The 26,867-nt window shown below is 39.6% G+C and overlaps 1 protein-coding gene across 1 annotated transcript in view; it reads left to right on the forward strand.

Moving 5' to 3' along the window:
• The window catches only part of LOC124530910 (laminin subunit alpha-1), a 194,244-nt gene that overhangs the window by 164,333 nt on the left and 3,044 nt on the right, over positions 1–26,867 (forward strand). The window contains exons 19-45 of the mRNA XM_047105277.1: positions 4,635–4,741; positions 12,535–12,706; positions 13,005–13,166; positions 13,431–13,615; positions 14,109–14,303; positions 14,664–14,912; positions 15,108–15,319; positions 15,689–15,947; positions 16,195–16,360; positions 16,895–17,101; positions 17,519–18,024; positions 18,559–18,795; positions 19,193–19,431; positions 19,635–19,873; positions 20,349–20,657; positions 20,906–21,072; positions 21,499–21,639; positions 21,989–22,143; positions 22,310–22,549; positions 23,127–23,298; positions 23,819–23,972; positions 24,476–24,723; positions 24,835–25,042; positions 25,323–25,438; positions 25,667–25,848; positions 26,088–26,235; positions 26,572–26,739. Coding sequence (XP_046961233.1) covers positions 4,635–4,741; positions 12,535–12,706; positions 13,005–13,166; positions 13,431–13,615; positions 14,109–14,303; positions 14,664–14,912; positions 15,108–15,319; positions 15,689–15,947; positions 16,195–16,360; positions 16,895–17,101; positions 17,519–18,024; positions 18,559–18,795; positions 19,193–19,431; positions 19,635–19,873; positions 20,349–20,657; positions 20,906–21,072; positions 21,499–21,639; positions 21,989–22,143; positions 22,310–22,549; positions 23,127–23,298; positions 23,819–23,972; positions 24,476–24,723; positions 24,835–25,042; positions 25,323–25,438; positions 25,667–25,848; positions 26,088–26,235; positions 26,572–26,739 — 5,543 coding nt within the window. The remainder of the gene's footprint in view (positions 1–4,634; positions 4,742–12,534; positions 12,707–13,004; positions 13,167–13,430; positions 13,616–14,108; positions 14,304–14,663; positions 14,913–15,107; positions 15,320–15,688; positions 15,948–16,194; positions 16,361–16,894; positions 17,102–17,518; positions 18,025–18,558; positions 18,796–19,192; positions 19,432–19,634; positions 19,874–20,348; positions 20,658–20,905; positions 21,073–21,498; positions 21,640–21,988; positions 22,144–22,309; positions 22,550–23,126; positions 23,299–23,818; positions 23,973–24,475; positions 24,724–24,834; positions 25,043–25,322; positions 25,439–25,666; positions 25,849–26,087; positions 26,236–26,571; positions 26,740–26,867) is intronic.

Genomic DNA, 26,867 nt, shown 5'->3' on the forward strand with positions numbered 1-26,867 from the left:
TGCAATGAATGATACCTACTTTGTACAATATTTAGTTTATACAGTTCTAAATAAGAAGTTCAATTATTAAATTGGAGATGGTAATAACTCTTCTCTAAACGGCTTTCCAAAAGTATTTTTATCTTTCAATCTTTATGTAGACCCAGATTTTACCCGGGCAAGGTCTGATTGTTTAGCACTTTAGTTAATTGACATTATTCATTATTTTCACGCATAGACAAATAATATAGTTAAAGCTTAAATCACAGATTCGATTATAATAGAACTACATTTGAATAAATACTAAGTAGCTATTTAAATAGAGTTATAAGTACTATGAATGATTGACTCCACTTGAATATATTAATAACTAGCTGTCGCTCGCGTCTTCGCTTCTATGTTAAGCATTGATCATCAGGTGCTAAGCATAAAAATGCTATGGAATCCTCTTTGGAGTTCAAGATTGTTTCGTAACAATATCATCAAAATCAGTGGTTTGATAATGAAAGAGCAACAGACAGGCAAAAAGACAGAGTTACTTTCACATTTATAACATTAGTACATTACACAGCAAATAACAAAAGACGAAATCAAAACACCGTGACATTTACATTAATATAAAGCGCTCGTATCTAAAATCGAACAACAAAACAAGTATACAATTATGTAACTTAATAATACAGTTATCTTAATAATAGTATTCTGTAATTGCAGTTGAATGTCGGTACTGTAACTAGGTCGGCGCGTCAATCAATCGCGCTTCATAGAAATACGGTACTAATTATTATGGGCGCTGACATTTTCCACGCTATTAGCTATCAACACGTGTCAAACTAAAATTGCGATGTTTTTACGAGATAACAATAACGAGATAGATTATTTGTTCATATTCTAGAAAATAGCTGGGAATGTCCCACAGTAGGGCAAAATGTTCAATTTAGTTCATGTCGCTTCAGTAATGATTATACCTACATTACCAAAAAGTCATCTATCAGATGCAGTTTCAGTACGATGTCTGTTCCCCCCTGATGTGTAACTCAGACGTAAAACCCTACCAAGTTTGGTAGGTGTGACTGATGTCTAGGTGGCATAAATGCTAACTATTTAATCTAAGTAACTGATTTAAAATAGTGTCGTTCTAAACATAAAGGCTTATGAAATTTTAAAGGCATATTGTTGTGCTATTGTATCTGCATGTCTAATCGGGTCAGCTGCCGACACGCTGTCTAGCAACGCCACATCTTATGTCAAGCAATGTATATAACAAGTACTGATAACAGTGATATTTGCCTCTATTTATATTAAATTTGTATTCGCTCTGCCTGCGACTTCTATTAAATCATTATGAAAGACTAAACCACCATAGTTACCATAAACGCAGAGTCAATAGACTCGTGTAAACCATGATAAATTTTAACGACATCATCATCAACAGTCTGTAAATTTCCCACTGCTGGGCTAAGGCTTCCCCTCCCTTTGAGAAGTTTTGGAATATATAGTTATTTATATAGTTTAACGTAAAATAGGTAATTGCTTTCGTAGTGTCTTTCCTCATTTCTCAAAGTCATTATTAGTAGTTTTTAGTTTGACTGACAATTAGTAATGATTTAATTTTGCATAAATAAATTTGATTTCCATTAAGCTAATCTGCAACACAAAGATTCCTTGTGTTGATAAATTTACAACTTATGTTGCCTGTGTATTATAAACTGATCTAATAATATGGACCAATGGGTATTTGAACAGACATTTAGATATAGTTGTGTGGATCTTAATTAACTGTAGTACGACACAACTTAGATGTAGCATCGGCAAATTCAATAAAACCGATTACGGACGATTTACACAACCAATAGAAATAGCTCCCTATCGCGCCATTCGAAGCTATTCGTCGCTTAGATTCTCGCGTCAGTTCAACCCGAGAAAAATTATCATGGGAATCGACATGCAAATTGACGAATATATTAGGTTACATAAGAAATAAATATTGATAATCTGGGATAGCGTACATAATTCGGATGTGATCGGTTTTACGAATTTTGCCGATGCTACATCTAAGTTGTGTCGTTCTATACTTAAAATTGCTGAATTTATATATTATCAACATCAAGTGTTATTTGCGCTCATTATGAATGAAAGCCTAGAAATAGTTATTAATGAAGGAAATGTTATGCATACGTAGGTTCTGGGAATTGAGCTATCTCTGAGACCTCAAGGCCTGAGGGTATCCAGGTTACACGGCCTAGCAATTACGCGTCAAATCAAATGTCAGCCTGTTAATTACGATGTGGTGCCGACATCCCGTTTGTTAGCAATGCATATAAATAGTATCTACATAACCTTAATAATATGTATACAATAACGTAAAGAATCCTTACATTTATCATACAATGTACTTTGAAAAATGTATATATGTGTATATACGATAAATATTTTATGTACAAAAATGATGACTTTTTTATCAGCTTAGCCACTTCTGTTAAAGAAAACATGATTATCTGTATGTATATATGTTATATAGTATATAGAATTCGAATTTTAAATTTTTAATACGTATATCGTAATGAAATAATGAATAGTACATCTGTTACACTACAAGTTATCCTGCGCAGTTAAGAAGGTACCTACTTGAGTAAAGCCAACTGGGTCAGTAAACATAATTATTGGCAGCTCATTGATACCTCAACGAATGGCTAATATCACAACACAAGGCTTATCATTAAGTGAGTGCAAAATAAGCCGTCAAGTGGCTTATTTGTCTGTCTGTGATATATGAAATGATTAATTCGTTCAAACAATATCCCTCATTCATTAATCAATAAACATGCATGTAAATTTGTACGCAACAAAGTTTACATTTTATCTATATAAAGACGTATATGAGTGTCCACGGCTGGGCTAAGGCCTCCTTTTCTATTAAGAATAGGGTTTAGAGCTTATCCCAGCACGCTGCTCCAATCTGGGTTGGTGGACTCACATAAGCCAGGATTTCATAGAAATTAGTTACAATACCTATCCAATAGCAGGTATTGCTATTTAGCGGTAGAATATCTACTCACCGTTAAAATTGCAACACAACAATTAGTATTCCAGTTTGAAGGGTGAGTGCGCCAGTGTAACTACAGGCACAGAGGTTGTCTATGAGTAGTAGTAAGCACTTACCACCTGATGGTATTTGTATGCCCATTTCAAAGAAAAGAAACAATGATTTTGTACTCATTTGATTAATACATTTAATTTCGTTGTTTATATTAGTTTGAAATAAAATATAACCGGAACCGTCTACTCTCTGGAACGTAATTTTAAACGTCCATTCTTATTTTTATTTCCATTGTTTTGTCAACTGACAGTTTCATTGTTGTAACGTATTATGTTACTATTCACGGACTTCTGATTTGTTAAGCTTTTTTTGGTAAGACAATATTAATTTAGGCGCAATCATTACATATACTATGTAAAACAAAGTCGCTTACAAAAATAGTTTAGTTTAAGTTGCTTAAAGTCTGTCCTTATGTATGCTTAGATCTTTAAAATTACGCAACAAATTTTGATGCGCTGTTTTTTAATAGATAGAGTGTTTCAATATGGACAGTAGAGTAAAGAATCACTGAAAATTTTAGAAGTTTGAATGTGATGTCATAAGCAAAGAGAAAAAAGAAACAATATCAAACAAACACACTTTCGCATTTAAAATGCCACGGCCGCAAAATTATCTATAGATAGAAAAATCGATTACAAAACATCGATACTAATATCGATTCCGGGAGCAATTTAAACAATCGCGTGGTGTAGGGCACGGAATGTAGATTCGAATTATCTCGAGTTGACGTAAAACATCCAGTTTACAGGCATCAGCGTTATCTAGACGGCGTTTAGACCTGAGTAGCCGAAGCAAGCGCCTGCAAATATTTAATCTACTCGTTAATGTACTGAGCGAGCTGGCTCGACTCGATAGCTCTAAATTACGGCCGAGATTTTATGAATTTGAATTGAATTGGAATTGATGGATTCTTAGATACAACAAAGTGGCTACTGATTGATATTTTAAGTGAATATTTCGATTAATATTAACACTGTTTCGACACTGTATTAAATGTAAACGTACCTATATATACATACCTATATTAATGAATGCAGATATGTTTTTGTTTGACAAAATATTTAGAGCGTTTCGGAGAGAGGTGTAGATTTGCCATTACATTCGCTTTCAATTTTGACTATTGACGACAAGCATACTTTTATGTTCGCGTCAAATTCTAACAGTGACAGTCAATAACGCACTTTCATAAATCGATATAATCGAATAATTCAAACAGAACGACAACAACAGCCTGTTAATTTTCAAGCATATTCCACCACGCCACTAAAATGCGGTGGTGGATTCTCATGTGGCAGATATTCGTTGAAATTAGACACAGGCAGGTTCCCTCACGATGTTTTGAAGCACATGAAAATTCAGTGGTGCTCGCCTGGGTTTGAACCCGCAATCATTGGTTAAGATGCACGCGTTGTAACAAATAGAACATTCCACTTAAAAAGCATTTACGCCCAACTGTGCGACAATTAACGTTGTATATTAATTTCTCTAAGCTTTCGTACAATTTATCTAGCAGCTATGTTATCTATTGTTGAACGTATCGTGTGTATTGTTATAGGATGCAACTGTTCGTCTTTGGGCGCGGAGAGCAACGTGTGTGACATCCGCACGGGCCAGTGTCGGTGTCGCGCGCACGTGACCGGCCGCGCCTGCGACACTTGTGAGGTAACTCTATTGGAAATAAGTTTTATCATTACATACAACAACAACAACGGCCTGTAAATTTCCCACTGCTGGTCCTCCTCTTCCTTTGAGGAGAAGGTTTGTAACATATTTCACCAGAATTTCTATGACATTAGACGTATGCAGGTTTACTCATAATGTTTTCCTTCACCGCCGAGCACGAGATGAATTATAAACACAAATGACATACATTTTATTTCATTTACTTATCTATGTTTCCTTTATTTATTAAGAACCTGCAGAGTTTCTTGTCGATTCTCTGATGAATCTGCATTCCAATCTGATTATTGGAATTTTACTACAATCTTATAAAATGTCGACTTAACAGTCTTTGTAAGAATCTACGTGAATAAAGTATATAGAGTAATGAACTTTTGATAAAGGGATGAAAAGTCACCTATTTGAGCAATTTCGCATGCAATAAAATTTCAGCTCATTCAAATTTTCACACACTTCTCAAACAGACCCATTAACTATAAATGGAACAATTCCTCGGTGTACAGTCACGAAATAACGAAACTAAATACAACGAAATACGAATTGTCGAATGTAATTGAGGGCAAGTTCCGAACAATTACATGCAGGCTTGGCATTTACAAGCTTCAATTCGTAACAACACCTAATTCAATTTATCAGGGCGCACGTCGCTCGACGTCGCCAACTAGCCACAAATCCTTCACAACAAATTACACCGTCCCTCTCACAAATCACTAAACCGAATGGCATTTAATTGAATAAATAGGGGGTAATTCCAGGCTACCGCCAATTATTGGAATTAAAGAACGCTTGAACGTACACGGTATTGGAAATGCGTGAATAGAATTCCAAGTTAATGTGGCGTGGAACTGCTTACTAGACATCGCCCCGGGTCATAAATGAATTTATGTTTATCTGATATGTGGATATGAATACCAACCGAAGGTAGATGTGATTTGAAGATTGCTCGTGAAAGAAGATACAGTGAAGAGTTCGTATATCTTTGACGAAATTCTGCGAAATGTATGTCCAAAAATTGAGCATTTGATATGATTTATTTATTTATTGTAAAAGTTACACCATTGAATTATCACTAAACATTTAGAAATAATATTTAATATGGGTGCTAATCAAGGTGATACAGCTTTATAGGTTTAAACAACATCGAGAAATCTTTCAAAGCAGAAGGCACTGGGATTCTTTCGAGTTGTTTCTAAGTTATTCGTTAAAAAAAAATAAGACATTCATTTTAAGCACCGTTATTGTCCAAATCATGTTTTTTTTTTCTTTTTCAATTTTTATTTTATCGATAAATACTGATTTGTCAAAAGGCCTTTTCCAAAACAAGCTTTTATTTACAAACGATCATGTCTACACGGTTGCCAAATGAGGAATTCCATCATCTGAAACAGGTAGTAAAATCAGGTCAACTGAACTAACATGTAATATTTCAAATCCGTGGGATGAGAGAACGTGGTTATAATTCAACTTCCCTTGGACAAAGAAACTAACATTACAAAATTAAAAAAAAAATTAATAAAAAAGAGTAAATACTTTGACAAACATAGAAGATTACAGTAATTTATATAAACAAAATAGTACTAGTTGTGTGTGTGTAAAGAGTACATACACACAGACATTTTTAACAAAGAATTAATTCTAGAGAGCGAAAAAAAGTTACTGGTCGCGTAGAGAGCGGTACTATGTTTGTGTTGAAAAAAGCATATGTGACGAACAAAGGATGCGAACATACGTCGTCAATTTACAATGAAATAAGAAACAATGAAATAACAAAACAAAATCTGTCATAGAATTCTAAATTTAAATAAAATCAGTTACATAAATATGTAACTTCGAAGTTCCCACAATTACATATAAATACTCAATAAAGAGTTAACAACTATATACGTAAATAAATATAAATGCGATATATATAATTCGATTAAGTCATGTATAAACGACTTCACTCAATGAGTCTTGACATGGGAACCTCTAGGCAACCCGTTACTTCCACGTTCCACGGGATAATGTCCCAGTGACATTTCCGCGGAGGTCCGCGATTTACATACAACTTGGTAGGCTACTCGTAACCATACACTCAGTTTGACATATAAATGAGCTATTAATTTCAAATAAATACAGACTATAATTGGTATTACTACACTTGTGTTACTAGACTTTAATTCCATCTTCCACGATATTGATTACGTAATATTATATGTTTGTGAAAACGTCTATGAATGTTAAAGTTATTTGATGATATTTATTATGAACTTTTGAACTGGATAAATATTAAAACTATATTGTTTTCAAACCGTTCTCAATGGATTTAATAGATTGAACGATTGATAAATACATTATAGTTATATTCATAAAGTAAAGTAAAGTTACAGCTTGTAAATTTCCCACTGCTGGGCTAATGGCCTCCTCTCTCATTAAGGAGAGGGCTTGGAAAATATTCCACCACGCTGTTCCAATGCGGGTTGGTGGAATGCACATATGGCAGAATTTTTAATGAAATTAGACACATGCAAGTTTCCTCACGATGTTTTCCTTCACCGCTAAGCACGAGATAAATTATAAACACAAATTAAGCACATTTATTTATTTATTTATTCATTTATATCTTACTACAATGATTGTACACTTTTGGATCCCTGATTTCTAAACTAGATTAAACTGTATTTTAGAAATCAGTGCTAACTCATCGGACATTTAACATAAGTAAAATATAAAAAAAAAACAAACAAAAAAACAAAAGAAACAAACAAAGAATAAGGTCAAACATAACATGCTCATAGGGTTAAAGTAAAGTAATACAATATAAAATTATTTTGTGTCTCTCTGTGTGTGTATGTGTGTGTGCGTGTGTGTGTGCATGTATGTGTAGGTGTGTGTGTGTGTGTGTGTGTGTGTGTGTGTGTGTGTGTGTGTGTGTGTGTGTGTGTTTGTGTATGTATGTGTGATTGTGTGTGTATTTGTGATTGTCTCATTTAAATAAGCTTTCGAGGTTGACATATTCCAGGTTATTTAGCCACGCTAGTATGGCTCTTTTAAGTTTAAATTTATTAAATGTTATAACTTGGTTATTTGCAATATCGCGGATAAACTTATTATAGAGGTATGGAGCATAGTAATGGAAGTGCTTCTGTGCAAATTTACTAGATGTACTTGGTAGCGGAATTTGAAATAGTCGTTTTTGGGACGTTTTATGTGATATTGGAATTTTAAAGTGGAACCTACATAAGCATCTTAACACAAACAATTTCCTTACACTCAATACTTTGGCTTCCTTGTAAAGTTCAGTTGTTGGATGCCTTAGAGGAAGTGATAATATAACTTTGAGGATGGTTCGTTGTGATCGTTCTAATTCTAGCAGGGCTGACTTGTACGCGCCTCCCCACGCACAGATGCAGTAACTTATGACACTTTGACATAAGGCTTTATAAGTAGACATAAGAATTTTAGAACTAGCTACTGTTCGCAGTGATTTAAATGCGTAAATTAGTTTTCTTGTACGCTTAGCAACGCTTTTAATTTGACTGTCCCATTTCAGTCGACAATCTATCACGACCCCTAGGTACTTTGTTGTTTCGACCCTAGTCAAGATTTCACAGGAACATGTTTCTGAGTTATCATTACAATTCTGTTAATGGATGGTCAATCTATAATTATTATCAGGCCGAGTGGCGTTGGTTTTACTGAAACATAAGTAGTTCGTTTTCTTAATATTTAGCGTGAGAAGACTGTTATCGAGCCACTTGGTCACCCTTTTTAATTCTGATTCGGTTGAACGTTTAATTTGTTCCCAACTCTTACCATGAAATATAATTACTGTGTCATCGGCGAACATAAATATACTTGCATCAGAGAGAGACATTTCACACAGACCATTGACATACACTAAGAATAGTGAAGGTCCCAAAGTGCTGCCTTGGGGTATTCCATAACCACATGGGTAGGGATCACTATAGTAGTCTGCGACACGAACGATTTGGACTCTATTTACAAGATAGCTAGTGAACCATTCAAGGGGCTTACCACGAATTCCTATGTTTTCTAAGCGTCTAAGTAATAATGGAATCGAAACAGTATCAAATGCCTTTTGGAGGTCCAAGAAAACTCCCAAACAGTAGTTACCTGTATCTAGGCTTGATACTATTGTCGAAGTTAATTTTAAAACAGCATCTTCCGCCGAAATTCCCGATCGAAATCCGAATTGATTAGGTGAAATGAGGTTATTTTTATTTAGGCACGCAATTAGTCTTTTATTAACTATTTTTTCAATAATCTTAGATATGACACAAAGAAGAGCAATAGGCCTGTAGTTATTGGGTAGTCTTTTATCTCCGCTTTTTAGTATTGGACAAATAATTGACGTTTTGAATATCGTGGGGAAGATCCCGGTTTCGAAGCTTAAATTAACTAAATGAGTAATAGGTTCAATTAGGTAACTTTTGTATTTTTTAATTATTCCTGTAGGTATTGAGTCTGACCCAACAGAGTTGCTAGATTTAAGATTTAGTATTGCTTCCTCTACCTCAAATGGATTTGTTAAAAATAATGACATTGATGTGTGGGTTCCCCAGACACCAGTGGTTGCTTTGCGGGCTAGATTAATTTCTGTGTCACCAATTTTATTTAGCTTAACTTGTGCAAGGTCATACCCTACTGACGCAAAAAATGAATTTACTGCATTCAAGGAAGCTCTTGGGCTCTCTTTTAGGTTCAATAAGTCAATAGGTGAGGAATTCCCAGGGTCTAAATTGCAAACATCTTTAATTATTTCCCGAGTCTTTTTTAGATTGTTAGAGTTTTTTTCTAATTTATTTACATAATATTCCTTTTTTACATATTTTAATATTTTATGACACATATTTCGATATCTAGTGTAGTATTCTTTTAACTGTTGGTCTTCCATATTTTTTCTTAATTTTAAATGAAGTTTATTACGTTTGTTGATCGATCTTATGATACCTACTGTAATCCACGGTTTTAGCGGTTGTTTACTTTTAGACAGTTTCTTAATGACGGTGTTCTGCTCAATAATATTTGTCAGTTCACAAATCAATAATTTTGCTGCTTCGTTTGGATCTTTTATTTTATAATAATTATCCCATTGTAGTGTTTTTATGGCCGCTTCTATTCCTAAGTAATTAAGCCTTTTTAACGTACGCATAGAATCATTCCTGCAAACTTTAGTGTCCTCAATATATAATAGTATAGGACAATGGTCTGTAAGTTTCTCAAAAACAAATGTTTTGCAGTATTTATTACATTTAATCATAAAATGATCCAAGCATGTGTTAGAAATAGGTCTAGTAGGTAAATTAATTGCTTGTCTTAGGTTAAACAACGCCATTAAATTCAGGTAGTCCCCTACGAATTTGGAAGAACTATCTGGCATTAAATTGATATTGATATCCCCGGTAAATATAATATTTTTAGTATGTAGCTGTATTAATATATCATATAATGAGCTTAAGTATATATTTATATTTGGGAAGCAAGGAGGCCTGTAGGAACATACTATCGAATAGTCATTGTTTATTGTAATGATTAAGCAGTTCCCTTCAAGAATATGCGGTTCATATGCATTACAATAAATACTTTGACGAACATATACAACTACTCCATCGTTTTGGTTTAATTTATTTTTTGTAAAAAACATATTATAATTATTTATGTTGGGTGGGTTAGTCATTGTGTCAGTATTAGTTCTACATTCCGTTAGGATAAGGATATCTATATTAACTTCTAAAGTCGATACAAAGAGTAATAATTTGTCTAAATTATGATTAATGCTACATATGTTAATCGTTAGCAATGTCAGTGAATTACTTCTTTTACCGTCCTCACAAATGAAAGATTTAAATGTTGAAGGATCCTCTATGCCTACACATTCAACATTATTCACTTGGTCGAGTTGTAAAGATATATTGTCAGTATTGAATTTTAATAATAGATCTTACGCAAAAGTCTTTAAAAATTTCCCAGCAGGTAATTATTATTATAATAATAATTTTATGTAATATAAATTTAAGAAAATGTATTAATTTCATTTTTTGATTAGTTAGGATTCGGGTAGAAATAGAATTTCTACTGCGATAGTGTAAACAGTTTTTTATGATATTAGGACGTGGTCCAAGAAATGGGACTATAGCGTATTTCAAAGTTATAATAACTATTAACAAGATTAAAAGACATACCTGTAACCTTCCGCTTATTTGTGTTCGGTTTAAATTATTTGTATAAGGTTGAGTGTAATGTGAGAGTTGTATTGTTGTATGTATGTATGAGAGTTTGAGTATTGTTTTGGGGTGATTGTCATATGATATTTGGAAAGTAGTTTTGATCACCAAGTGATGTACACAATTTAGTCAAATATTATTAATTTTTGAAAGCTCGAGTTGCTCTTCATTTTTTATGTTTATAATCTTCTCTCCGTCCTTCTTCCTTATTAGAATTTTACCACGAGAAATCCAACAGTATTTTATTCCTTGTTCCTTGGCGAATTTTCTTGTCAAGTAATATAGTTTTTTGTTTTTTTGACTCAAGACTTCGGAGATATATATTGGCACTGATTCTCCTGGAAGGCCTATGGTTGATGTGTTTAATTTGTTGTTTGGGTGTTGCTTGTTATAAGTTTTGTTCGCCTTAATCATATTGTCCTTTTGAATAGTACTAGATAGTTGAAGTATTATATTCCCATTATTTGTTTTCGAATTTACTCTATATAAGTTTTTAATATCTGTTGTAGGAATTGTGATTTTTAAGGAACTACATATTTGCTTCAATATATTTTCGAGGTCTTGATGCGATTCCCTTTCAGTCTTCGGAACATTTCGTATTTCCACTGTGGTTTTATTGAGCAACCTTTCGATATTTTCAATTTTTTCTTCCAGTGTTTTTATATATGTATCCTTTCCTTTATTTTTGTCTTCCAAACATTTAATTCTTGTCTCAAACTCGTCATACTTTTTTGATAGGAATTCGAAGGCTTTTTCAATTTCTTGGTTAGTCTGTTGTATTTTAGTATTCTGGACTTTTACATCAGCAATATCTTTGCTTAGTTTTTGAAGCATAGCGTCGGTAAGCACACTATACATATATATGTATAGTGTGCTTACCTGGGTTTGAACCCGCAATCATCGGTTAAGATGAACGAATTCTAACCACTGGGCCATCTCGGCTCTTTATATTCATATTTATTCTAATATACAAATCAAATTCCATTATTCAATATCATCCATCCATCCATCCATCAGCCCATTTCCGTCCACTGCTGGACATAGGCCTCTCCAATTGCACGGCACTGAGATCGTTCTTGGGCTACTCGCATCCGGCTCCTGCCAGCCGTCTTGCGTAAGTCGTCACTCCACCTTGCCCAAGGACGTCCTACACTACGTTTGCCGAGACGCGGTCTCCACTCTAGAACACTTATTTCTATTATTCAATATAAAACATTACAATTACATATTGATTGTAAATTGAAACACTACCGAAGGACAAAACAGAACGTTTTTTTTTTTATTTGAAATTGTTTACATAATTAATAAAACAAAGAAACAGCCTTGAGACGTTCGTGTTAATCCCAAGTTACAAAAATACGTTCACTAATTTTAATAGCCTTTTTCTCACCAAAACTTACGCTAATACACAAAACTACTTTAACATTTTATTTTTAATTTGGCAACACAGGCTTTTTAAAAAATAATGAAACCATATACATTTTACCTAAAAGTTTATCCAAGCAAACCCAGGGCGAGTAGTATCTTAAAATAAGTCGTAACCCTCAGGAAGGATACTGGGGCCTGGAGCAGGGCGGGTGTCGACGCTGTGAATGTGGCGCGGGCGCAGCTGCCTGCGACCCTGTGTCGGGCCTGTGTGCCTGCTCCGTCGGCGTCGGTGGGCCGAGATGCGACCGATGCTTGTCGGGGTACTATGGCTTCGGCCCGACGGGTTGCTTACGTGAGTAAATTTATGATTTTTTATGCTAAGGCTTTGAAGACGATCATAGCGCCACCTGATGGTTATCACCGCCCATAGACATTGGCTCTGTTAGAACTATTAACCTTGGGAACTAAGATATTACATCCCTTGTGCCTGTAGTTGCATTGATTCACTCACCCTTCAAACCGGAACACAACAATAATAAGTACAGTTGTTTGGTGGTAGAATACCTGATGAGTGGGTGGTACCTACCTAGACGCAGCACAAAGCCACCACCACCAAAATAACATCAATTATTTAATTATTTTTTTTGCAGCTTGTCCCGTGTGTACTGAGGGTCGCGTGTGCTCCCCAATCACGGGGCGCTGCGTGTGTCCGGCGCGCACCCGCGGGCCCGGCTGCCAGCACTGCGCGCGCGGCTACTGGGGCCGCGCGGCCGGCTGCAGGCCGTGCGCCTGCGGCCCTGGGACTCTATCTGGTTGGTACTACTAAATTACGATCATTTTCTTCATCGTAATCGAGGCTTTTCTCGAAGTTTTCCTTTCAACGCTTTATAAAAGAAATATATATTAGAACCAATTATATTGTCATACAGTGCAACGTTTACTTAGAAAACCACTCAAGTATAATCATTATTTAGCAATAAGTGTTAGTTGAGTAACTGCAAACAGTGTCAACGGAATTTATATCGGGAGTCGGATGCATCATTCCGTAACGTATAAAATCAGTTATGCTTTCTTAGACAGCTGCGATGCGGTGACCGGTCAGTGTCGATGCCGCGCTGGTTGGACAGGGCGCGAGTGCGGGCGGTGCGCCAGCGGGTACTTCGGGCCGCGGTGCCGTCCCTGCGGGTGCTCCCCTGCTGGCACGCGCGGCTGCGAAGATGGCGTATGCCCTTGCGACCAGAACGGACAATGTCCATGCAAGGTATAAATAGAGATCTGAACAGCTGGAAGCCTAGCAGCTTAGTTCAATGTCTTGATAATCATACAACAACAACAGCCTGTAAATATCCCACTGTTGGCCTAAGTCCTCCCTTTGAGGAGAAGGTTTTGGACATATTCCACCACGCTGTTCCAATGCGGGTTGGTGGAATACAAATGTGGCAGAATTTCTATGAAATTAGATACATGCAGGTTTCCTCACGATGTCTTCACTTATATATTCAGTGGTGCTTGCTTGGGTTTGAACCCACAATCATTAATGTAATATAATAAATAATGCACGCTTTCTAACCAGTGGGTCTAATAATTAATTAATTATTTAAAAAACAAACAACATACAAAATTTTTATTGCAATAGCCTATTACGGGCATAAATAAACAAAAGACTGTTCGATACCAATCACATTACAGAGATACAATTTACGACCCCCACTTAGGATATGGAACTCCCAAATACGTAACGTGCACGTTTCCAGGACAACGTTGTAGGCGAGAAGTGCGATACGTGCCTGGACGGGACGTTCGGCCTGGCAGCCAGCAACCCAGCAGGCTGCACGGCGTGCTTCTGCTTCGGTCGTAGTGCTAAATGCACGCAAGCAGAGGTCGCTCGTGCAGCGCTGCATGCCGCGACACCGCTGCACCTTAAGCTGTTGCGAGGGGATCTTGGCACGGTAACTGTAGCTTGCAATCCTCAACCATATTTCTCAACATGACTTCAGACAACTCAAACTCAAATTCCTTTATAAAATATAGAAGCATTGCACTTAGTTATTGATGGTCAAAATGAATACTAAAGGTTCGACAAAAGAAACACCCTGACCTGAGAAGAACCAGCGAAAGAAACTTAGCGGGACTTTTTTTTGTCTAATTACTTAAATGTGAATAGAAATCTATCAAATCAATCTATACCTAAGACACTGTCCATTATTAATTTTTCACTACATATATCTGTAATTCCCATTTGGTAATTGAAAATAATCCAACGTACTATTTTGAAACTACCCGTAACTAATTGAAATTATTAATTTAAGATGGATCAAGATTCCCTCCTGGCAATCCGCACCAGCATCCAGGAAGCCACGATATCTGTTCCCCGCCCCCCTGTACCGGTGTACGCGGAGCTCGGCGAGCTGTTTCTTGGTGACCACGTGTTATCTTACGGAGGAGCACTTCGATTTCGGGTAGAAGAGGAGGGGGGTGAACCACTCCCACCCCACGTGATGACTCGATTCCCACTCGTCAGCATATATGGAAATAATATCGTCTTGGATTACTATGAGGTAGGCAACTTAATCAAGTTTTGTATATGTCACCGTAAAATTACAAAATTTGTTAGATTACAATCTGTCTCGCCAGATTGTAAACTGTCGAAATATTGTGAGCCGTGAAATATTTTTGCAATTTATCGCATTATTTTTAAAAGTCGATTTATAATGTTTATTTGTTACTAAGCGTTCGAAAATCTGTTCTTCCAGCGAGTAGCACCTGTTAACGGATCGCACGCGGTGCACCTTCACGAGTCACTGTGGGAAGTTCGGAGCGGGCGTGCGGGGCGCGGGGGACGAGGCTCGATGGGGAGCGCTGTGGCCTCGCGAGGGGCGCTTATGCTGGCGCTCTCCGACGTGCGGCGCTTGCTACTGAGACTATCCACGAGAGCTCCTCTCACTGCTGAGCCGTTGCACGTGTTGTAAGTATGCAGTCCAAATTAAGTAATACAATACAATAATAAAAACTACAACCTGTAAATTTCCCACTGATGGGCTAAGGCCTCATCTCCCTTTGAGGAGAAGGTTTGGAACATGTTCCACAACGCTGTACTAATGCGGATTGGTGGAATACATATGTGGCAGAATTTCTGTGAAATTAGACACATGCAGTTTTCCTCGCGACGATTTACTGCACCATCAAGCTCGAAATTAATTATAAACACAAAATTCAACGGAACTTGCCTGGGTTTTAACCCGCAATCATCGGTTAAGATGCATGGGTTCTAACCCTGGGGCCATCTCGACTTTTGATGATAATGACTATAGTATGTTTTTAATCAATACCACAGACTGCTGAATGTTTCACTGGAGACGGCGATTGCTGGCTTAGCACGCGGTGCGCCAGCGCCCGGAGTCGAGCGCTGCCTGTGCCCGCGCGGGTACGATGCGGCCTCGTGCCAACGTCCCGCCCCCGGTTTTTGGATGCCGCCCAACACACCACGCTTGCTGCGAGTGGCAGGAACCATCCTAATCGACGTCGAGGGTTCACGTCCTTGCGAATGCCACGGCCGCGCTGTCCGCTGTCATCCAAACACCGGATATTGTCTGGTATGTTTGTAGGTCTGGTATGTAGTTTATAAGGCTTTGGATTGTCAGCTTTTAGGATATTGGCTATTAGGATTATTTTACATTTTTCTAGCGAAATGAAAAAAATAATTTATCAGATCGTTATAAAGCTATTATATTTAACATCAGTATTGTTATTAGAGATTAACAAAAAGCTTAATTCGATAATTCCGATAAAAAATATTTTTGGAATATTATTACAGTACTGTGAATTTTTCTTATGTCATAGAATTGTACAAACAACACGTCGGGCCCGCACTGCGAGCGCTGTGCGGAGGGATTCTACGGAACCCCCGAGCGCGGCTGCGAGCCGTGCCCTTGCCCGACACGGGAGCTATCGCGAGCCACTGCCTGTGCTATGGCACACGGAAGATTGCAGTGCTACTGTCAGCCCGGTAAGTTATATAAAAATTAATGTAAATAAATATGCATGCTTAGGCGGACGGAAAAATTATCCACCTGATGCTGAATAGTCGGTGAAGCTTACTTCGCCGATGCGCCAATTATGGGAACAAATATATTATGCGTCTGTAGTTTAGTAAGCCCTACCCTACAAGTTAGAATAAAAAATAGCCTTTTATTATTTCCGTTTGGCGGAAAATTATCTGATGAGTAACTGTTATCTACCCAAACGGACTTGCTATAAACCCTATCACTTTATAAATATCGTTATTGATCATTCGCTTAGTGTAATAGCATTACATAATGATAGATTAGTGTGAAAAAGCAAACAAAATGTAACGATGTCAAAGGATTTTACTGTCGTACTAACTTATTCGAGACTATTCTAGAATACAAGTAAACTCGTTTGAAACACAAACGAAAAAAGAACAAAAAACTATATAGCCAGTAAACATAACATGTAGTCCTACATGTACTATTGTTTCGACTGCTCAACGTCCACATTTTATTCTACCCGCTATGCTCAGGCTACTCGGGTGCGTCGTGCGAGCAGTGCGCGCCGGGCTGGCGGCGGCGCGGCGCGGAGTGCGTGCGCTGCGCGTGCGACGCGCGCGGGGCGCTGTCCCCGCGGTGCGACGCCCGCGCGCGCTGCCACTGCCGCGCGCACGCGGCCGGCGAGCGCTGCCAGCTGTGCGCGCGCCCCGGACACTATCTGGACGAAGATGGATGCAAACGTCAGTAATTAGAGTGGCTATAGTCTTGCAATAAATTGAGTGTTAGTTGTGCGTCAAAACAAATCAAAATATAATTTATTCAAGTAGGTTCTAGAGAGCTGTTTTGAGTTATCCTTTAAGAGAAATTAAGTTTAAAACCATCGCTTCGCTTCGGAATACCAGTATATATTCTATCGAAGAGTACCGACTAAACAGTCAGTAGTCAGTTAAATTATTACCTATCCTCGGTTATCGAGTAATTCGCCTTATTAATCAAAGTATTCTTCTTAACATGTGATTTAAATTTTTTAATTCGCAGAGCTAAAAACTTATGAAAAAAATCATCACCTATATACTTGTGATTAGTATAAGTCTCAAAAAATTGGAATTTTGTACCCAATAATAATCCAAGTACAAAACAAAACAATTATATTTCAGCATGCGACAATTGCACGCAGACATTACTGAAAACGATGGAGGAGATGAAGAAAGACCTCTCACTCGCTGATCTCACAGAACTCAGCAGGATACCACAGCCCTTCCCGGCATTACGAGAGTTCTCCAACAACGCATCCACTTTAAGCACAGCACTGCAGCACTCTAAGAAAACTCTGGAAGACGCCAAACACCTGAATCATTCCATTAGCGAATTAGAGGTAGCTGAACATGAGCTATTTACTTTGGCAAACAAATTAAAACTAAACGCTTCTAAAAGAGAAATAGAAGCTCAGTCATTAAGTTTGGAGAGTATGAGTGGGTTGGAAGAGGTTTTAAAACAGAAGAGACTGATAGCCCTGCAAGTAGCGGCATTAGATGACTTCGCTAGAGGTGAGAAGCACTTGAGTGCGCACAGAGCGATTAAAGAGGCGAGGCATTTACTAAAGACAATTAAGGAACTAAGCTTGATTGATTACATTGCCGGAGCGACTGATGTGTCTGATTCGGTAAGTTTTTTTTTAATGGTATAGATTGGCGGACGAGCATATGGGCCACCTGATGGTAAGTGGTCACCATCACCCATAGACAATGACGCTGTAAGAAATATTAACTATTCCTTACATAGTCAATGTGCTACCAATCTTGGGAACTAAGATGTTACGTCCCTTGTGCCTGTAGTTACACTGGCTCACTCACCCTTCAAACCGGAACACAACAATACTGAGTACTGTTATTTGGCGGTAGAATAACTGATGAGTGGGTGGTACCTACCCAGACGGGCTTGCACAAAGCCCTACCACCAAGTTATAGTTTTTCAAGGTAATGTTAATAATTATTGTAGAGTAGTTCTGTTATTGCAGCCAAAATCTAAACATCCTTCATAGACTAGCTGAGTCGTTTGAACACTTTAGATCATCATGTTACAAGATTAAATGAAATGTTAGGTTATCCCTGGTAGGAATTGTAAATTGTACCAAAAAAATTGATATTGCTTTCTTAAATGACACATGTGCAAAACTATAAGGTAATTTAAATTTTAGGCAAATTTACAATCGACATCCGTACAAGAATACAACTATCGTATTGAAGACGCATTGAAACGGATCAATAAGATGCAGTCTGATCTCGACGAGTGGGAGAGAAAGGCGGAGGATCTTCCCAAATTAGCTGAGGTTGTGTGGAGCGCGGGCGACATCGTTGCGGAGATGAAGAAGCGAGTTATACCCAGGCTGTCTAGCGTTAGGGATGTTGGACTACGTTGTCGCTTGGTGCTAGAGGTATGTATCCATAAAACAAAAATATTAGTTTCGATTTAAAAAAAAAATTTTTTTTAATAAAACAATACGTCTGACAGGATAAAGTAATGTAAACATTTAAAAGGTACATTTTTCATTCAGTACAATGTGTCGTAATATATTTAACTAACGACCCGCTCCGAAGAGTGCAATACTGATACTAAACTATACTATAGAACAGATTTTATTTATTTACGACATCACATTAGAAACTTCTAAAATTATTATTTTTTCTTTACTATATTATCCATGTATTGTATATATATATTATATACAAAAACCTTCCTCTTGAACCACTCATAACTTTAAAGATCTAAGCATACATAGTAACAGACAGTGGTAAGCGATTTTGTTTTATACTGTGTAATAATTCTTACAGGACGTGTCAAAAATATCAACACACAATCTAACTGAAGACACCCGTGTCGACATACTCCATACCCAAAACCTCGCGGTGTCCTTTCCTATACTACTCTCCGAGCTTCAGAACCTCACCTCGAGCGCTGAAGAGAAGGAAGGCATCTTGTACAATCTGACTCCCAAGTACAAGGAGAAGTACCTCGACGTGGTGAAGAAGCACGTTGCAACGTTAGCGGAGAAAGCAAAAGAATATAAGAAGTAGGTGAAAGATTATTTCATAAGAATGTTTTGAGACATTTTTTAGACATTTTAGAAAATGTATAATTTCTAATACAAATCGCCTATAAGTTTAAAGTTCTTTCGGTACCAAACAAATTGTGATATTAAATTAACATGTAAAATCAAATTATTTTTCTAATGTTTAAGATAAAGATTTTGTTAAAAATATCTATTGCGTGCAGTTTGTTTGCGGGAACGCGAGCCGTAGCATCAGCGGGCGTACAGGCGGCGCGGGCGTGGACCGAAGTGGTGGAGCGCGTGAGGGAGGCCGCCGCCGCCGCGCACGCCGCAAGCGTCGCCGCCACCACCGCCTCCAAGCTGGCAAGAGGCCCGCAGCCGCTGCTGGTGGCTGCCGAGACGGAAAACGCAGCCTCCGACGCACTCAGACGACGAGGGAAAGAGCTGATAGCGAAGGCTGACGGTTAGAGCTACGAAGACTCCTTATAATATAGTTCAGAATGACATACACTATTAAAATCTGGAATAATTGTAAAAACATTTTATTTAATAAATAGGAGGTTATTGGAGACAACAACAGCCTGTAAATTCCCACAGCTGGGCTAAAGGCCTCCTCTCCTTTTAAGGAGAAGGTTTGGAACATATTCCACCACGCTGTTCCAATGTGGGTTGGCGGAATACACATGTGGCAGAATTTCTATGAAATTTGTCACATGCAGGTTTCCTCACGTTGTTTTGCAAGCACATGAATCAGCGGTGCTTGCCTGGGTTTGGACCCGCAATCATCGGTTAAGATGCACGCGTTCTAACCACTGGGCCATCTCTGCTCAGGTTATTGCAGTCTTACGACATTTCCAAATCAAACTGAAATGGCCCTCAATCGCACTATTCCTACTAAAAGTACTACTGAAAGTACGACTAAAAGTACTACTCAACAGAACTCCGCCGTCACCTGGAGGCGGCGCAGCGCGGTACGGACGCAGTGAGCGTGGGGCTGCGGGCGCTGGGCTGGCGCGAGCGGGCGCTGGCGAGCGGCGCGGAGGGCGGGGCGGCGAGCGGCGCGGGCAGTGCGGCGGTGGGCGCGCTGAAGCTCGCGAGCGCGCAGGCTGAGCGCGTGTTTGCGAGCAGCCGAGCCCTCTACGATGAAGCGGCTGAGACGAGGCGTCGTGTGCGCTACCAATTGCGGAGGAACCTCGCCGCGCTGCAGCGCCTCGGGGACACCGCGCTCGGGGCCGCTGAGGAGCATGGTGCGTTGATTAATGAGTGAACTAATATTTGAATATATTACGCAGTTAAGGCTAGTCTATTTTTCTAGTCAGTAAAATAAAATGAATTTAATGTAAATATTATTATTTTTGTTTTGTATTCATCTTTGTAAGTGATATTTAATTAATTGCACTTAATTAGTTAAGACAAATCTCAATCAAAATTAAGCTTTAAATAGCAAACGCGACTAATTGCAAAAACATAACTGTTTACATCAAAACTATTTCAGTATCCCAGATCCGCGGGAACACGCTCCGCGGTCGTGAAGTATCGGAAGCGCTGGCTGCGGCGGCGGGGGCGCGCGCACGCGAGCACGCCGCGGCAGCGCACGTGCTCGACCCCGCACTGCGAGCGCTGCGCGAACAAGTCGAGAGGGCGAGACATGCTGCTACCACGGTATGGTTTAGAATTTGTTTAGTTTTTATAATAAGAAATTAAGTCACGTTAAGATATTTAAGTTTAAATGTCAGATTTTGTAATGTTACTAAAACTTTAATTACTAAATATTTATTTATATGTATTAAATGTCCTGGCTTTAACAATATTCCCCCATCCCATCCCACACATTACTCTAATCCCAGTTTAAGTACCAAAAGCACTTGTGTTATGGAAAATCAGAAGTAACGACGGTACCAGAAACACCCAGACCCAAGGCAACATAGAAAACTAATGAATTTTCTACATCGACTTGACCGGGAATCGCACCCGGGACCTCGAAGTTTCGTACCCGTTAAAACCGGTGTACTCACTACTCGACCATGGAGGTCGTCATATATCTTTAAAAGTACATCTATAACAATGTGAATCTTCTTCAACGCATAGATAACAGTATCGCTGCGGTCGGCCGGCGGCTGCGCGCGCGCATACGCAGCGTGGAGCGCGCCCGCCGCCACGCGCGCCACGCTCGCACTCAGCTTCGATGCCGCCGTGCGCGACGGCACGCTGCTCTACTTGCCCGACCGAGTACGTTCTTAAAGTCTACTTTCGTTAATAATAATTTGCTAAAACAAGTGACTCGTCCCGGCTTCCTACGGGTGGGCCTAAGGTAGTTTTTAATTTTTTTTACTTTTATTTATGTATTTTTTGTTGCTTTTTTCTGACATGTTTAACAATTTCGTCCTATTTCAAATTATTTACACAAAACCATAATAAATTATATATTTAAAACTTCCTTATGAATCCCTCTTTCTGTTAGTAAAAACCGCATGAAAATCCGTCCAGTAGGTTTGGGAGTTTATCACGAATATACAGACAGACAGACGCGGGATTGGGAATTTGTTTTATAATATGTAGTGATTAACACTCGTTTTAGGATTCGGAGCGATATATGCGTCTATCGGTGGAGAAGGGCAAGTTGACTTTGCGGTGGGACGTGGGCGGGGGCGAGGGCGTGGTGACTCATCCCGAACCGTTGCAACCCACATTGGACGACGCAGATCACACTACTTACCGTCTTTATATAGAGAGGTGACTATACCATACCATAAATAAACAAAAATAATGCAGACTTATTATCTTAAATTCATAATTATATCGAAGAAAATACATGTTCCTCATTTTTGAGTTATTTTATTCTCTAAATATTTGAAATATGAGACAATATTTAATTAACATGTCAGCTGGTCGTCCTCAGAGTGTGGGGCACGGTGCGCATGCGCGTGGAGCGCTCGGGTGGCGCCGCGCTCACCTCCAGCAACAGCACCGGCAGCGCGCCGGGCGCCGGCCTGCTGCGGCCCGCGCTGTGGTGGCTCGGTGAAGCCGGGGCGCCGCTGCCGGCCTGCGTGCACTCACTTCACGCTGATCACGCCGCGATAGGCCTCTGGGCTTTCACCAAGCAGCCTGCCACAGCACAGTGCACAGGCTGCACGCAAAGGTGGGGAAACTTACTACAACTGTATGAATCTTATGCCAGATGTCTACTTACAAAAGTCCTTCTGTAATGGAGAAGACTCAGAGCATACTCCGACCGCTGTGTCATTGCGAGTTGGTTTTCAAACATGAAATAAATTCGAGCCCAATATTGATTAGGAAAATATTTAATTATAAAGAGCAGAGATGACCCAGTGGTTAGAACGCGTGCATCTTAACCGATGATTGCGGGTTCAAACCCAGGCAAGCACCGCTGATTCGTGTGCTTAATTTGTCTTTATAATTCATCTCGTGGTCAGCGGTGAAGGAAAACATCGAGAGGAAACCTGCATGTGACAAATTTCATAGAAATTCTGCCACATGTGTATTACACCAACCCGCATTGGAACAGCGTGGTGGAATATGTTCCAAACCTTCTCCTCAAAGGGAGAGGAGGCCTTTAGCCCAGCAGTGGGAATTTACAGGCTGCTGTTGTTGTTGTATTGATTAGGCATTAGATGACAAAGTCCCTATCGACTTTGCTATCTCGGTTTGCATATATCTAGGATTTATAATCTACAATAAATGCTTGACGACCACAGATGGTTCAGCGAGGGGCGCGGCAGCGAGGGCCTGGTGTGGCTGGGCGGCGCGGGCTACGTGGCGCTGCGCCGCTCGCGCCGCCCGTCCGACCGGCGGCGCTTCAGCCTGGCGCTGTCGTTCCGCACCACCGACGCGGACGCGCTGCTTTTCCTCGCGCACGACCATGCCAACGTAACTAGCACATGCTCTCACTCACCACCCAAGCGCACACTGACTCTTTGTCATCGTATATACAACCTTATAGATGATAAAAAAGAGTGGACTTAATAATACCTGTTGACTTCCAAACAGGATATACTAATTTAAATAATTGTATTTAACTAACATGACTTTTTATTTTTCAATATTGAAAAAGAGTAACTACTGAGTTACTTGCCGGCTCTTTTCGGTAGAATCTACTTCCCGAACCGGTGGTAGCTTCACATTGTAAAATGACGATTCAAAAGTGCTTGTAAAAGCCCACTCGAATAATGTTTATTTTGATTTTGCTTTAATTAATCAATCACTATATATTGTTGTAAACATGAGCACAAAACAATAGTGGCGATTCCTCACGGCTCATGATTCCCTTTCACAAATATTTGAAAAGGAATTGTAAGCTCTGTTATACGTGGTGTGACTTTGAATTTAATTTCAAAAGCACATATAATTTTTTTTTTAGATCTCGTTATAAGTAATGTATGTTGCACAGAACCGGTCGGTGTCGGTGTGGGTGCGCTCGTGCCGCGTGGTGTTCCTGGTGGTGTACGGCGCGGCGCGGCTGCAGATCGCGGCGGGCGGGCGGCACTGCGACGGCCGGCCCGCGCACGTGCAGGCCACGCGCGTCTTCAACGGCCTGGAGAGAGGTACTGTGCCCGCGACGAGCGCTCTTCTACATGCATGTTTAATTACAACTATTCTTAACTGTCAAGCGAAAATAAATATTTCATTATATGAGTATATTTGTTAAAATAATTCTGCATCATTTATGACTTTCCTCTAACAAACACCTTCAGTTATGCTTAATAGAAGAGCTTTTTGTTAGCTCGTGTTTCCATCGTGTCGTACTCCCATCCACTCACAACATATTACGAATACGCAGTATTGTTGAGTTTCGGTGTGAGTGAGTCAGTGCACAAGCACTAAGGACATAACATCTTAATTTGTTTAGGTAAGTGACGCCGTGTTGTTGCAAACAAGGTTTTCCTACAGAGCCAATGTCTATGAGCCATGGTCGCCACTTACCACCAAATCCATTCACTTACCACATATTTATACTCTGTTCCTATAAAATAGTTAATTTGTTTTACCATCAAAATATTGAATATACATTCACGGTATATGATATGTAAGCGGCCCTGGTCCCCAGGCAGTCTGCGCGTGAACGGCGAAGAAACCCTCGGGTCCCCCTCACCACCCGTCCAGTCTGCAGCGGAATTACCGGAGCTGTCCAGCTCCACTTACTGGGTGGGCGGTTTGCCTCCTGAGGGTGAAAACTTGGGATACGACTCACTGCCACTGCTGGGGTGCATAGGTGGACTCATGGTGGACAGAGAAGGGTACGACTTGCTGGATACGCCTGCACGACATGGAGTTGAACCTGGGTGCGCTGCAAGGGTGAGTAATCCATATGATTGATAAAATAGATAATGTTTAAATAGTTTGTTAAAAATATATTATTGGAGACGACCAAAAACTTACTTCAATATGTATGTCTCTGTCTCTCAGCCTCTCCGGTCAGCGGTGTTGGAGGGAGATGGTTATATCGAGTTGGCGTCGCCTGCAGTGCGCCGCAAGACAACGCTCGGCGTGTCGTTCCGCGCGCGCGCGCCGTCCGGCGTGCTGCTCTACCGAGCGCCCGTGCTCGCTCTCGACGACAACGAGGTGGAGGATGAGGAAGACGATCACCACTATCTGATCCTTGCCCTTATTAAAGGTTACATACCTCTAACAAATAGTTTATTTGTTGTATTCTTTACGAGATGGCTTTTCTCTTAGTCCGCTGTATCTTAGCAGAGTAGACTGGATGTCGGCGACTTCGCTTGCGTTTTGGGGGTTGATCGACAGCTATTTAAAAATCCTTTGGTCCGTCCGGCCGACAAGTTTTGGGTATATGAAAAAATAGATAGACAAGCAGACTTACTTTCCTTTTATAATATTAGTATACTAATTAGTTCTTTTTAAATATTAGTGGTGTAATTGCGATAAATTTGTAGGTGAATTGGAGTTAAAGGCAAACGTTGGAAAAGGGGAACTTCTGTTGAGAATAAACGGTACGAAGCTTGATGATGGTGTCCTCCACACGGTACAGCTGGTGCGAGCTCATAAACAAGTATGTACAATGTTATGTAGAATGCTACAAGTGTGTAGAATATTATTTACCCATATTCTATTTAATCATATCGCTGATAGAATTTGATGCTGAATGAAATACATTAAGTGGTTTATACTGGCCGTTTATTTTCATTCCAATTTTAAATAAACGTCAGAACTTATCGAGGTTAACATACTATGTTATAATTTTTAAATATTCATCGTGATTATATTATTGCGTGTATAGATGGAAGTATGGGTGGACGAGAAGCTAGTGGGTCGTGGCACTTTAGCTGGGGGGGCGCTTGCGGCGCGCCCTCGCGGTCTCTACGTAGGGGGAGCTCCCCCCAGTGACACGCAGACCTCGTCCCCGAACCTCTCCGTCGGCGGTTTCACTGGCACGATTGCTGACCTTATTGCGGATTCCACGTAAGAATATTATTTATATAGTCATAAAAATATATCGTGTATTATTGTAAAATACTTGAAGGTTCATTGGCTATATAAGGCATTAGTGACCACTGACCATCATATGGCCCGTTTGATCACCCATCTACATGTCTAAAAGAAAAATCCCTGTCGTCTTCCAAACTTCTAAACAGTTTCATACTTAAAAAAGGAATATAGATATATTTTTAATTTTAAAATGTTAAGGTATTATAAATAAGCATTTTCCTCAGCTGGGTGGGCTTGGAGACTAGCATACGTCGCCGAGGCGCACGGCTGGGCCGAGCGGACGGCGAGCTGCGCGCCGCGCCGCCCGCCGAGCCGCGCGCGTTGCACGCGCAACCCGATCGCGACCGGGACTGCGCCAAGGTACGCAATGAGGTCCAAATGCCAACAAACTTATTCTAGGTCATATGCGCCACAGATTAAAATACAGGCACGTGACGTCAGCAACCATATTGCATCTCCATATTGTCAATTGTTTGCGTTTCGCGATATATCATGTCGATATATCAGCAAATATGTACTGGAATTGAAAAAAAAAAACAAATTTTACAATTTACACTCCTACTGATTAATATAAAATGGATTTTAAAAACCAGTCAAATAGCCTATTATACTTAACTGTATCAAGTACACTGTATACAAGTTACACCAGTCCAAAACAAAATTAAACACATTATTATCATTAAAACTTGCTTACAGATGTCGTCGTATACCGTGGAGGCGGGCGCTGTTAAGTTCGGGGACACACCCGGAAGCTACGCGACCCTGCGACTAGGGAAAGACAAGGATAGGGGGGCAAAGGCAGAGTTCTCTTTCTCCCTTCAGCTCCGCACGTTCGCCAGCGAGGGCGTGATCATGCTGTTACCGGTATGTGTAGATAGATAAATAGGTACAGTCAGAGTAAGAAAACCTTCGTCAGTTTTAAAATTCATCCCTTTATCCAGTCTGTATGTAAGTATCAAATTATTGCGACGCAATATGTCATTCTCGATCGG

This window comes from Vanessa cardui, chromosome 7 (assembly GCF_905220365.1).
Source record: "Vanessa cardui chromosome 7, ilVanCard2.1, whole genome shotgun sequence".
In the NCBI taxonomy this organism is placed as follows: domain Eukaryota; kingdom Metazoa; phylum Arthropoda; class Insecta; order Lepidoptera; family Nymphalidae; genus Vanessa; species Vanessa cardui.